This window comes from Molothrus ater, chromosome 4, assembly GCF_012460135.2.
Source record: "Molothrus ater isolate BHLD 08-10-18 breed brown headed cowbird chromosome 4, BPBGC_Mater_1.1, whole genome shotgun sequence".
NCBI lineage: Eukaryota > Metazoa > Chordata > Aves > Passeriformes > Icteridae > Molothrus > Molothrus ater.
Genome location: NC_050481.2, coordinates 47,372,079 through 47,386,842, shown reverse-complemented (window position 1 = coordinate 47,386,842; position 14,764 = coordinate 47,372,079). Strand labels below are relative to the sequence as shown.

At 40.3% G+C, this 14,764-nt stretch overlaps 1 protein-coding gene across 1 annotated transcript in view; it reads right to left on the bottom strand.

The window, feature by feature from the left end:
* Window positions 1-2,707, bottom strand: part of GABRA2 (gamma-aminobutyric acid type A receptor subunit alpha2) — a 64,658-nt gene extending 61,951 nt beyond the window's left edge. Inside the window, exon 1 of the mRNA XM_036383086.2 lies at window positions 2,066-2,707. Within this exon, the coding sequence (XP_036238979.1) occupies window positions 2,066-2,136 (71 nt within the window). The 5' untranslated portion in view covers window positions 2,137-2,707. The remainder of the gene's footprint in view (window positions 1-2,065) is intronic.
* Window positions 2,708-14,764: the final 12,057 nt, after the last annotated feature.

Here is a 14,764-nt window from a genome sequence, read left to right as displayed (position 1 = left end):
CATGAGGGAAAACTCCAGCGATCATGCTCAGGGAGTCCTCTGACGCCAGCAGTTGGTGGGAGGGAACACCAGTGCTGACTAGCAAGCTGCAGGGTAGCTGTGGACAGCCTTCATCTTTCTAAAATGCTATTTTGTCATAAAACGCACTGTCTGATACTCCATCAGATGCAGACAAACCTTATAAATGTTGGATGGAAAAAGGAATCATAAATGAAGTGTCAAGAAGAATCTGTAGAACACTGATGGCTTCAAAGTTCCCCAATAAAGAAAGAGACATTACAGCCTTTATGGATCAAATCTCAGTGGGACATTCTAGGAGCTGGAGTATGAACCTGCTGCCCAGCCAGCCGTGGTGCCCCACAGTCCTCTGGAACCTGGGCACCCAGACCAACAGGGTTTGTGCCAGGGAAGCCCTGACACACAGAAAGCCTTACACATGCAAATGTTACCGTGCCAACAATTTTAAGCATCATGCATGTGAAATACATGAGCTCATCAGTCCTAACTACTTAAAACCAGCACACTGGTATCAAGGAAGTAAAGCATCATATGCTACGCACATTACCATTTATATCTTTTTCAGCTACCTAAATTTTTAACCCTAAATGTTTGAGTATTAATCATCTTGAAATGAAGATATTCTGAATGCCAAAACAGCAAGCATGTTTCCTCCTCCTCCAAACCAAAAGTAGGTTTGGGTGATATTTTCGCTAAAGCAAGCTATAAAAGGATTAAAGACAAGGCTGTATGTTGGTCCCAGCTCAATGCCATAAAGAAGTATTTAAATGTAAATCATTGCAGTCTGTGCTTTCCATCATATAAACCATAGAATCGACCCAAATCAGATAATTTGTAAAGAACCCATGAAAATGCCATGTGTGATTTTACTCATGTGTCAGTTTTTTCTTAGTTGCAATAACCGGATGGTTCCTTTTCGGTTTGTAAAATGTATCGTTGTACTCATGGACTACCAGAGTACGTCTCTGCCATTTTTAAGCTTCTTTTTGAGATACAACAGTTTTTGAACTCAAGATCCCACTAAAAATATTAGATCAATATAATTACATCAAATTAGGGTCGAATCCTACAAACTTTACTCAGGCATAAAGTCTTTAATAACGCTTATAGTCTCTTTGACGTCAGTAAGATTACTCACTTGAGTAGGGTTTGCAGGATCTGGCCCACTGTGACTCAACTAATACTGCACCATAGTTAGGTATAAAGTGAAATAGAAAATACAGTTTCAGAAAATATTTTGTTCACTGGGAAACAAACAAAAATATTGGAGACATGTTAAATCATAGGAAACTTGCATTATATAGCCTACAATCTTTACCATATTAGGACAAGACCTACTGCAGCCACAGCCAAAGCAAGTAAATCAAAGTTACAAACTACAATTAATTATTGTGTTTAGGGACTGTGAGAAACACAAAAGTGTAATGTAATAAAAATTACTTGCTCTTATGCTGTCACTTTAGAAATTGAGAACTTTACACAACATAAGAAAAGTTGATTAATAAATGATGCTATTGTTTTATTATATGTGATTGTGAAGTTGTATGCTATCTCCACCTAGAGGTTTAAGGCTTAAGCATCATTTTGAATTCTATTATGTTTGACCACAAAAAAAAAAAAAATCAAGGGAAAAAAAAAGGCATGGCCATATTAATAAATATACGAGCATTATTTTAAGGACAGTGATTTGCAGTGAGACTTCATAAAAATCTATTTCTCCATTTTGTATGGTACAGAATCACAGTCATGCAGTAGCTCAAGTCTTTAAGATCCAAAAAAGCATTTAAAGAAATTGTTATTTTAATGGTGGAATAAAGCATCAATTCACAAACCGTTTAAGGACAAGAGATCAGGCTTTTATGGTCCTTAAACTACATTCTACTGCATTTGCTCTCGAAACTATGTAATACTGCATTCAAACAGCTAAGAAAGATTTTTTTATTACGTTACTACATACTGTACTTTTATAACCCCTCACACAAGCTTACCCTTAGCAGATTGTAACATACACGTTCGCACTGAACAACGAAACTAAATATCCTCTCACCTCGTTGGTAGCCACACCAATAAAACGAGAAGAACCAACTGCATCTCGGAGAGTGCCAGCTTCTTCTTCATCGCTGCTCTTTGCAAAACCTAACGGTGCAAGAAAAACACAAACCCACTCTCAGCCACAGTCAGTCTCCGCCAAGCAGTGCTTTCAACTTAAACCCGAGGAAAATATGTCACTTCACTGGAGAAAGGAAACCACTGGATTTCCGCAGCACTTTTCGGTACTAGCAACTTATTGTATCTCCATCTTTCCCAACGATCCTGCTCTGTGCAAGGAGGCAATGTATGATCAGAAGTGGCATGTGAGCCGGCGCATCAGATGCTTTCCTGTTCCGTGATGTGAAAGCCCCGAGACGAAAAGGAACAAAAAATAAAAACCGTATGTATGGGAGGATGGGGGTTTAACCACCCCTCGCCTCACTACGGCACACCGCAGCCGGGGGGGCGGGGGGGCGGGCGGGAGGCAGAGTCATGCCATTCGCCGGGGCTCGGTGCGGGGACCGACCGCGGGCGAGCCGCCCCCCGCCGCCGCCGAGCGCCCAGCACGTTTGACAGCTGCTCGGCAGAGCACCGGCGGCCGCCGCCGGGGAGCGCAAGGGGCGCGGGGCGGCGGCGGGGGCAGCCCCCGCAGGCAGAGAAGTTGCGGAGCGCAGCAGAGCCCCCGACACGGGCGGGCGCTGCCGCCGCAGCTGCGGACCCCCGGGGACCCTACCTGGGAGCAGCGGGCGGGCGGGCGGCCGAGGCGGGGAGGGAGGGGAGAGGGAGGGAGGGAGGGAAGCAGGGAGGGAGGGGAGGCGGGTGCCGCCGGCGAGCGGGGCAGGCGGCGGCGGGGAGCGCGGGGCGGCGGCGGCGGGCGCGGCCGGGACCGAGCGGGGACCGAGCGGCGGGCGCGCGCGCGCGTGCCCGCTCCTGCCGGGGCGCGGGGCTGCCCCGGGGGCCGTCACGGGGCCGCGCCCGCCGCCCCCGCTGCCCGGCCCGCGCGGGACACGGGGGGTGCTGGGTCCCCGCCGAGGAGCACCGGCACCGGCCCGGGGCGGCTTCCGCGGCCTCGGAGCCCGGAGCGGGCGGGCGCGGCAGCGTTGCCGGTGCGCGAACGAGAAACGGGGCGAAAAGCGGTCCCCGGAGCGGTACAAGACATTTTCCGTAACCCTCCCTCCTCGGCCTCTCAGTCGCCTCCGGTCAAGCGCGCGTTCGGCGGGGCACAGCCGCGGCAGCCGCGCCGCGCTGCCCCGGACTGCGGCGGGAGCGGGGAGCCGCCAGCCCCGGCTCCCAGCCCCGCTGCCGGCTGCCTCATTAACATTCCCTTCCCCGCTTGCCCACTGGCACAGTCTAATTGGAATGCAGAGAGAAGAAAAGTCTATCATTTAATGTGAGCTCAGGATGAAGGCAGACAAGGAAACAAACCTCGCTTGTATTTTTTTCCTTTTTTCCGCCTCAAATTGCATTACTTTCTGTTGTATTGTCTTTTAAAGCACGCTGCCCTCCTTTCGTATATGCAATCTTTCTCTGGTACTAACTGGATCGCTGCTGGGATTCGTTCCCATTGATTTCAGGTTTTCCAGTACAAGTAGAACAGGACAGGCTTAATAATTAAAGATAAGGGTTTATATTTAGTGTACCCTCATTTTGCATTGTTAACTTGGAAATAATTAAATAACGCTGGCAATAATATTTCAGCCCTTTTTTTGCATTTTAAACCAATCCTTATCTATCTCCATTCCTTTCAATCTAACTGCCCAAAGCACCATCTCAATTATCCCCTCTTAATGTCACTGGCCCGCTTTTTGTGTTTAACTGAAATTATTCTGATGAAGTTTGGTCCTGAATCAATACCAGTCCCAACATGAACATGTACAATAGGATGCACAGACATGGAAGGGGTCGGGGGGAGGGGGGGGCAAGGAGGGAGGGGAGGGAAATAGGAGAGAAAGAGACGTAGGAAAAAAATAAGAAAAAAATTCTTAGGCTACCTATTGAATTGGGGTGTTCCTGCTTCCTAATTGTTGCAGTTTGCAATTGGTGGTGTCCTTGTTTCCTTCTCCTTTCATGGTTTAATGACTCCACAGTAGAGGATGAGAAACAGAAGAAGGAAGAAATAAACTTGGGCAATCAAGACAATTTGCTCCTTCCAACTTAGAGATATTTTGTAAATTGGAATAAGACTGAGAAGAGAGAGGGAATAAGCTGAATGTCTTTGCTTTAGAATAACTTGTAAAATGACAGCCCAAACTATGGAAAATTACAAAGATTGGACACAGGAGCAAAAGCTGAAATCTGAAAAACACTCTTTCAGCAACCATCTAACCCTGGCTGTGTCTAAGACACAAGGCCCTCATCTCTCCCTGTACAGATGTGAAAATGTGTTCTGTTCACTGTCAGTTAGGTATCCATGGTGGATCCAAAGTCTTCTTTGGATCTGCCTCTAAGTCCCAGATATTAGGAATTAACAACTGATACTAGATGCAGAATCAACCCTCATAGTAAAGAAAACTAGTTTTAGCTACTTGTCCTAAGAAAAAGTGACTTCACAGATATCAAAATTGAGGGAGAAAAAGAATCACTGAAAGTAAAGTCTTCAGGATTTATTCTTATATGAAACACATTATGTAATCCAAGCAGAATGATTTTTTTTCCTCAGGTTTTCATGCCATTCTTTTTCAAAACACACTTCCAGTAATAATACTACTGCAGCTATAATCTAATTTTCATATGTAAGTTGCAACAAAAAATTTTAAAAAACAGATTCATTAAGGAGAGCAGTCACAGTGGCTCCTTGTTGCTGTGATAGCACATTGTCACTCCTCAAAGGCCACACAGGGCAGGTATGTATTTATGCTGAGCTTGTGCTCATAGACTTTCCTAAGGAAAACGTGCTAGTTTATAGGCTCTAATCACAATTACCCATGGTGCTCTTTGAGATTTGCCATAGCTTCATGCGTTGAAGTCATGCTTCAGATTAAAATTTTTAAATAAACCCTCATACCCATTTTAAACAAGTTGGACAGGCCTGTGAGGCATTCCAAATCACAGAAAAGCTGAGTACAGGGACAAACTATGTGGCAACAAGAAAAATCAGAGGCAATATAATTACTAACAGAGAGAAGGGATTTTCTGGTAGGCTCACATACTTACAACCTGTGCTGCTGGTGAACTAGAAAGTATTTGGGAAGAAAACTGTGGTATTGCTGGGCTGTTATTGCTTTGTTGGGTTACATGCAAGCATAGAAGCATAGCTCAAATGTGTTGGCTCTAGGTGATTAGAAAAAGTGTGTTTGAGCCTCCTCAGGTGCACAGTCAACAGGGAACCTTTCTTCCCTTCTGCATTATTATTTCTGGTATGGTATTGAATGCTGTCATTTATTATTGGATTTCAATTAACTCTAAGTGATATGCGGCATCCAACACCTCACCAGGGTTTGTGAGACTCCCCTGAGTCCTGATGCAAGCACCCTGGAAAGTGGGGAGTCATGCCCTTGGTTTGAATAGGACTTGAAATAGTCCACAGAAATGCAGCAGGTCTCCAAATTGTTACTTTCTAAGTATAAATAACGTATTTTACTTAAAAGGCTTTATTTCTTTTGTGCTATATTTGCTGCAATATATAAATAGAATTCAATCCCTATTTTAATATTTAAAAAAATCTTAAAAACAAACAAAGGACCTTACAATCCTATTATCCCCCTCGCCAAGGATCTCAAAACTCTGCACAGGCTGATAAATGATGTTTCAGAATTCTTTTGTGAGACTGGAATGACTTCCTCTGTGAGCACAAATTGAATAGCAGGGTAGGTATGTGACATTTCATAACCATTTCTTAGAGTTTAGAGGTAATAGAAACACAGGAGAGGTTAAGCCAAGGCCTCAAGTCATTATCCAGACTGAAAAACACTAGATTGAATGCTTCCTTTAAAATTGTGCTTAAAAGAATCATCTATATGACAGAGTTACACCATCCTTCAGACAAAATAAATTACTCAAAAACAATACCTCCAATTTGTAGCCACTAGGGAGGTCCCAGTAATCATTTTCTGTCATGGACATAATCAAGTAATGCAAAACAGAACTTAATACATAATTCTGATCTGAGGTACATTCTTCAGTATAACATTTCCAGAAAAACAATTGGCAGATTGAGGTAATCAGCATTTACTTTGTACTGCTTGAGAATAATCCCCACCCTTATATCTAGGCCAGCAGCACTCTGAGCTGTAAGGATATAAACAATAATCACTGGAGTTAAATGAAGTGATGCATATGTGTGAAAATCGAAGTGATATATCAGAAATTTTTGTATGTGATAAGTGGATATTTTTAGTATAAATTCTGCTTTTTATAAATATTCTTATCTCTAAAAAGACATAAAACATATTTCAATATGATATTAATTTTCTCATAGACTGTTTCATCCTTTTAAAATTTCTATTTCCATTAATTAAATAGTTAAATATAAGCTCAAGTGTTGAGATATATATCCAAGACATAATTTCTATGTAATTTTAAACATGTATGCTATCTTATTTCTGTAAATAATGATGAAATAAAATGTTGAGGGGGGAATTCGTTTTTGACCCTAGACTGGCTCATCATAGAGATACATGATTCCTAGTCTAAGAAAAAAGAAGGAAGAAGCTGGCTTTTTTCAGGAGCCCCTTAAAACCATAATGGAAATCAGATTTCTGTAAGAAGGTTCAGGTGTCCAAAACTCCTCTTCCTTATGCAAAATTGCAGCACAAATTTCTAAGAGTTGAAATTATTTTGAGATGCACCATCCATCACTAGATGCTAGTATAACAAGGAAACACAAAAAAATCTTGCAACTTTGTGCAGTACCCATCATTGTAAGTGTCTGAGCAACTTTTCAATTTGACTGTGTCACTTTCAGATTGGGAAGGGTTTCTGTGCTTGTCCAAAAGCTCTGACTATCATAGTCTTCCTGACTGAAGAGCAAGAGCAGAAGCAAAGGGCCAGTGCCAGCTTTATTTCAGCTGTGTGTAATCGGCTTTAAGTTGCTTTCCAATGTGCCCTGAGAAGTACAGCAGAACAGGAAAAAGAAATGAGCTTTCCCACCTTAAATATTGATGAATGTTTCTTCTTTCCCAGGATTATACTTCTCCCAGATTTGGACCTTAAATACCAGATGAGGATTTTTAGCTTTCTCCAAAAAAAAGATATCTACAGAAGGAGTGAGCAGAGAGTCTTTGCTGTCTATCAGGAGTAATGAAACTTTCCTCATCCCTTTAGAGTAGATCTTCGTTGGTGGGAGAAATGCAGGACAAGCGACAGAGGGCAATGTAACACATTTACCAGCTGGGACAGGAAAGCTCCAGTAAATAGAACTGGCTAATCACTCCGGGTCTGAGTTGAGGGGGAGATCAGTTTTTATAAAAGCAAGGCTTTTCTTCATCTGCAAATCCCTGTTTTCTGTTGTATAGCTTACAGCAAAATGAGACCTTTGCTTGAGTAGACAAGGTAGGATGCTGGAAATGAAAATACATGTTAAATTGTTCTATAAATATAATTATTTTTGTGTTTTTTGTATAAATACAGTTTATCTTTCCGTTGAGTATTTCTTGGACTCTGAAGATGTTTTTAAGGTAAAGCAACACACTTCTATGGTGTTTCATGTCTCAGGTGTCCAGTTTGGGGCAAGTAGAACTTTTATTAGAAAGAGAGAAATATACTTAATTTCAAAAAATCAGTGTTACAATATAGAACTATTTTGAGTTCCCCTTTGTTTGAATATATTTTAAAGCTCAAAACCAAATCCTTTTGTATTGCTACAATGAAATTGATATTCAGAGAAAATTTTACAAATTTATGGCCAGTTATAATCAACTCTTTTTCCAGGAATAGAAAGAAAGGAAAGACACTAGACTTCTGCCACTTTGTGTGGCCTAAAAAATTGCCATGTGCTGACTGTGCAGCCTGGTAATATGAGGAATCATTTGTCAGTGGTTATCTTTGTTTCTGCAAAGGCCTCATCTCCCCCTGTCAATAGCTGATACTGGCCATCCTAAATAATGTTTGATGCACATGAATTTATCAATGACCACAGGATCTGCCTAAGCCTCAGGGCCTCAGACAACTTCCTAGAGAATGTGCTTCTGAACATCTCTTTCCAACACCATAAAGCAGGCTGTAGGCAGATGACATGATTAAGCAGTGATATTTCTATGTTTAAAATATCTATTTAATTACTTAAATTCTGCTTCTGGGGATCTATTAACATGAAAGATCAGTTAAAATAAGCAGAAAGCTAAATGGAGTATAATATGACAAACAAAGGGATTGAGGAGGGATGAACTTTTCAGACAAACTGGTTCAAAAATACTGTCTTTTGTGAATAAGCACAAGTCACTCTAGAACAAGAAGCACAATACAGACCTTCAGATTGCCTGAAAATTGCTGAAGTTGGCAGTTCTGGCAGTGCCAGGTTTTGAGCAGAAAATAATCATGGGGCATTTATTCCTACCAAGAGTGCCTTTAAATTATAAATTTAAAATAATGGATGTCTTTCTAATTTCCTTATTAGAAAAATTCATCCTTTGGCCTTATTTCAGTTCTCCTCAAAAAAATGGCCAGAATTCAGTTAGCAGTCTGTTCCTAGTCAGGAATGCTTTTGTTCCTGATCCAAGACTACATTATCTTGGGTGGCAAAAAGTTTGCATTTTAAAAATGATTCTGCCTCCCAGGACTTCAAAGAGTTTCCTCCTGTCTTTTACTAATGTTAGCTAAAACACACACAAAGGTGTTCTTCTATCAGTAACAACAAATAATCCAAAGACAGTTCTAACATGAAATGTCTTGCCTAGCTTCAGCAAGAACAGCAACAACAACAAAAATCACATCACTCCATACTTGCGTTAACACAAATGCAGCTTCTGCATCGATGGAGTCTAAGAGGAGAAGTGTTATGCTATGTCCCATGTTTTTTAGGAAAAAAAAACAACATAAACCATATAATTGCTTAGGGGTGTAGCTGTAGTTTATAACAGTCTGCTCACATTTTGCAGAAGCATGGAGCTATATATATCTGGGTTAATTGACTGCCATTACAGTATTTTTATGCATTTAAAAGAAGAATTTAATTTTTCAGCACACTGCAGATGACATATTATGCAGGATGACAATTAAATCATAATATAGACAACTGCATAAACAAACTGCTGGATTTCAGTGCCTACTCTAAGTATTGCTGTTTCCTAAACTGCCCCTTGCTGCAAGAAAGCTTCAAAGCTGGGCAGAGGAGAACCACCCCAGGACCTGAGGAGGTGGTTAGATGGGTTCCTCAGCCTGCCCTGGTGGAGGAGGTAGAATTACCCAATGATTTCTCCTAGCATGCACCTAAGCTGGCATTATGAACCCTTCCTTCACTCTTCCTTGCTTTAGCACAAGAGATCTTAGTGTGGATGAAGGTTGTCCATCTCATCTCTCCTCACTTCCAAACATGCAGATGCCAAGTATAGCCCAGAGCCTGAGAAAAAGCTTCAGCCACTGTCAGTCCAGCTGCATTCCATTGCTTTGAGAATACTCCAGGCTAAAAGAAATAAATAAATAACCAGATAAATGGATGACAGCTCATATAAACAGTCCTGATTTACCTTCCTCTCCTTTCAAACAATGAATCACCAGTGAAAGGGTGATGACTCACTAGGGGAATCCAAAACATGCTTTCTCTTTCATATGTGAGTCTGCAGTAGCCATCCATGCTCCAAAGGGGGAGAAAACTGGGCTGCATTTAAATATTCATTTTCACAAAGCTGAGTCAAAGCTGCTGGTAAGTGCCAAGGGATTTTCAAGGAAAAACAGCTGCCCTCATATCTCCTGGATGTTGTGAGAATGTAAAAATAGTTGCATATGGCAGATAGTTTATGTCAACACAGTATTTTATTTGTGAGAGTCTGGGTAGCAACTGCTGGACACAAGACAGGATCTGCAATAAAAATAATATGCTTCTGTCTACAAAGTAAGAACTGTGTTACCCAAAAGCTCTGCATGGTGCTATTCAAGTTTCCACACAAAAAGGGGTGTCTGGGGTAAGAGTTCATTAAATATCACCAAGATTATTTGAGAAGAGAGCTTGTGTCCTTTTTAATTGATTCTGTGGTGAGCCTTTGTGCTCTGTGCTCATTCTGATGGTCTCTGTTGTCTCTCTAAGAACTGGACAGGTTATCACCTTGGCCTGGCCAGTCCCCGGCATGGGTGGACAAATTGCCTGCCACATTTTGGGAACATGGCATCAGGCCCCTCTTCCCTGTTTGGGTTTCCCTTTTCTCTCTGCACAATTTCCTCACTGTGCCACCTGGTTTTAGAGGCTTGCTTTAGTGCATTGCAAGTCCCTTTTTCCTGGGAAGCCCTAAGGGATGCTGTGGGTGCACAGGGACAGCTCCTTCCCCACCCTACCAGGTGAGTGCAGGGTCACATTTGATGGAGGAAGCTTTTAGCTAACCACAAATTGCCACTGTACTGAAAAGCAGGCACGAGGATGGCCATATGTCACAAACATGCTTGTTAGCTGGGACAAGATGCTCCCCAGCACTGACTCTCTCTCAGCACCTCAATCTGTTGTCACAAACACCAGAGGCAGAGGGACAGTGATCTGGGATGCAAGAGATTGAAGAAAAAAGTCATTTTTTAATCTAATTTACTGAGTCACACAGCTTAAACTTCTAGCTTTACAGTCCTCACAGAATTCCCACTCCTCTCTTTTGCTTCCCGTTTACCACAGGCAACAGTTCACCAGGAACCTCATATTGTCATATCCTTGATTGTAAATTTTTAAATTATGTATTTGCCCAATAGGATTATTTCCACTATAAAAAAAGTATATGTGGCTGTTACAATTCTCAGTTTCTCTTCAAGGAAAAAATTGTAGCTGAATGGAATCCTATTTAGTTCTTGAAATTTTAAAGGACTAGCAGGGGATTCTCTTTGTATGAGGATCTTTCTATTGCTCCAAACCTAAAGCCTACATTAAAATCTGCAGCTAAAAAAAAGAGATAAGTCTACCACAAACCAAGAGCTTACATTCAAGAAACTGAAGAAAACATGCAAGACAGTCTTTGTGCACTGTTTATATTAGAGGTCGTACCTGCAGCCCAATTTGGCAGTCTTATAGCATTCACAGAGATGTACCTGCAGCCCAATTTGGCAGTCTTGTAGCATTCACAGACTTTCATTGGGGTAGTTTGGATTGCAGAGAAAAGTCTTTCTTCTCTGGATTTTACTCATGAGGGACTGGATTGAATCCCTCATGACTACATTCAAGAAATGGAAAATACTATTTTTTTTCTTTCTGCATAGCAGCACATCTATCTTTAATTCAGTATAAACAGAGTGTTTCCTCTAATTAATTTTATCATTAATTAAAAAAAATTTAAAAAAATCAAATGGATCAAGTTATTCAAAGGGATTGTAAAGATTTTTTTTTTTTAGATATAATTTATTTACCCAATTGTCTTTCTTTTTTAGGGTGATTTTTCTTCTCAGCTTCCTGCATTTTTTAACAGCCTGTTTCATTTTAAGAAAAATCTCACAGGCTTCAAGCTGCTCCTGTGTTACATCATTAAAACCCTGGGAAAATTACTATTCCAAAGTTAATTGTTACTAATATTTTAATTTTGTGAACATTATTGTAAATGTAAAATGAGTCTTTGGTGTTCTATCCCTTAAAGTGAAAAAAATATTTTGGCATTAAAGAATTTTGTACTTCACTGGTACATCAGCTGCATTGATAACAAGTCTCAAAAATTATAAACAGTACTTGTAAAGACATGCAAGTCTTCTCAAATGACACAGTATGGTTTTATATGGCTGAAAATTAAAGAGTAAATTTAAGTTTATTCTGAATACTGTTCAGACATATTATTTAAACAAAGAGTGCTTGTTTGCAGTTTTCATTATTTTACATGTTCTGTACTTCAACTCTCTCAAAACTTGGTAAAACATTAATCACATGCCACCAGTTGCATATTGTTGCTGTGTTTCCTCAAGTTTTTATGTATCTCTGCATTCCAGCCACCTGGCAAACCCAAGCTGTAGTGTTAAAACCCCAACCAATTCTCATTACTTCCACAGGACCCATAATTCTTTCCAAGGGTTTTCACTTCAGAGCCTGCTTTGAAGGCAAATCCTTTGGATGTGTTTCACAGAAGAATGACAGGAACTAGCACATTATTCCACTCAAATACCTGTGCTTGAGTGAGAGCATCTGTATACTGTGATTTTTTTGGGAAAGAAATGTGAAGAAGCTTCAAAACAGCTCAGATTCTGTTAACAGTGTGGAATTTGGGAATAGGAGCAACAAAAGTTACTTGATAATGTTTGCACCTTTGAGATGGCAGGGTGAACACTCAGTGGTAGGTAACACCATGGCTTTAGTACTGTTAACCCAGATTTATCTGCAGGTATCAGGATGAGTCCCCCTATAAACTTAATGATTTTCAGACAGTATTTATGAAACATATTTAAGACGCTAAAATTTTGCATATGGTCCACAATGTCTTTTCTGTACCTGTGATCTGATGGACTGAGGATGTAGAGGAAAATTAATACATTATCAACTAAAAAGTGGAATTTTCTACATATATTGGTTTTGGAATAATCCTGAAGTATTATAAGATCATGGAAGGACTATTAACATAATATATTTATACAAGGACAATGTATATTTAATCAGTACTTAATGGTGATATCATAATAGGTTTCCCCATAGAGAACGACAATGTGATTTTCATCTTCCTGAATTAATAATCTTGCAGAATACTGAAGACCATTTTTACATTTCACTCATATGCAGAAAGAAGAAATCTTTTTCTGAGCAACTAAGGAAACCTCTAAAACAAATCAAAGCTGTGGGTAGTGAGCACAGAGAACTCATTAACTCAAGGCGAGTAACCCAGGAAAATTAATGCTGGACTGGGGGGAGTTCAAAGATTTTAAGGGTAACTGTTTAAAATGAAGTGTTTATGGCCTTGAATAGTTAAGACCTTGTGAATGACTATATTCTTTTCAGAAGGCATGAAACATCAAAGGAGAGGGGAACAGAAATAAATCTGTGCACAAAAATAACTGAGAAAGAGAAAGGAAGAGCTTTCATTGTGTTCACAGAAGGGAAAAATTCCTCAAGATCCTCAGAGTCTACTCAGGAGACAGTGACCACTACTGCTGCACTATGAACAGGGGCAGAGATGCAGGGAGATTGTCAAAGGATCATGTGCAAGGGTCCAGATATGCTGGGCACCCCTTAGGTGGTGTGTCTGGTGGATGCTCCAGCTGTGTCAGGATCTTCAGCACAGTGTGTCCCAGGTCTGCAAGTAGCTTCTTTTGTACTGTTCCTAAATTCAGTGTTCATTAGTCAGAAACAGAGAAGAGAGGTGCCTCTGAATCACTGATGTAAAGTGGCACTGTAAAGCAATTGTGGTCCTAGGACACACCAGGAAGATTTTTGCAGGAGAAATAAAGTATATGATGTATATGTGGTCCTGTCAAGGAATAATAATGATCAGCTTTTAAATGTGTGTATCAGAAGAAGGAATTGAAATTTGGAATATCTGTCCAAAAGGGCCATGGAAATGACAGGATTACTTGCATTACAGAAGAAAGTCAAGAGTTGTTTCCTTGTGCCTACTACAGTGAAGGCTGAAGAAAGAGGGGCAAAAGGAGGTAGGAAGCTCTGACAAGGTGTCTTTAGGAAATATCAAAGAAAAAAGAGATTTTGCTGCTGAAGAAGAAAAGAGGTGAGTAACCACAGGTCTCAAATAGATGTACCCATGAAAATAGAGGGATTCTGCAAAGTGGAACAGCTGCAACAGGAGACTGTGAGAGAGAAAAACACAACTGTTGGTAATAAAAAGGGAGCAAACCAGTTGTTTGAGCATCACTTTTCTGGATGCTTGTTGTTTTGTGATGTATTTCTCATTCTTTGACTAAACTTTGAAAATACTGGAAAGCCCTCTTTTATCATCTTCAACTATATTTTCTCCTGAAAGACAGTGTTGACTGGGAAAACTATAGGAGTTATTTTACTTCTGTACCTCTTGAATGTTTCAGCACTATTTCTTGGTGGTAGAAGAAAAAATCAATTCTAGCAACAATTTTATAATAAATATGGTACAAAACTGAGGAGCACACTTTATCATAAGTGCCTACAGACACTGCTGATGGATGTTAGTTTGGCAATACTGGTAGCATCTATTGCACAGATATTTAAATACTATCACCATCCAGTTTTTGGATGGAGCTGTCTTGCAGAAAATTGTAGTTTTTGAACAAATAATGTGTACACTGCTTCCTTACACATGAAACCTGCTCTCTTCCAGGCAACCACACTACATCAGCTCATCATGGTTATGAAAAAGATACAGTATTAAAATATGTTACCATTCCTGCTCTAGAACTTTTAAACACAAACTTACTTTTTTTTTTGAGATATATTAGCTGGTTGAGACAAATTTCTTCCAAAAAGACACAGAAAACAACAGTTCTACAGTTCTTTCCTTTGTTTTGTAAAATTAGGATTTTCTCCTTAAGGCTCAATATGAATCCAGTGACATCATTGTTGTATATTTTATAAAAACATATATTGTGAATACCTCAGAAGAGTAAGATACATGCTGACAGAAGTCAGAAATAAGTGAGATGTCTCAAAGTGTCTTATAAAAATCTACACATGGATGAAGATCAAGTTTGGATA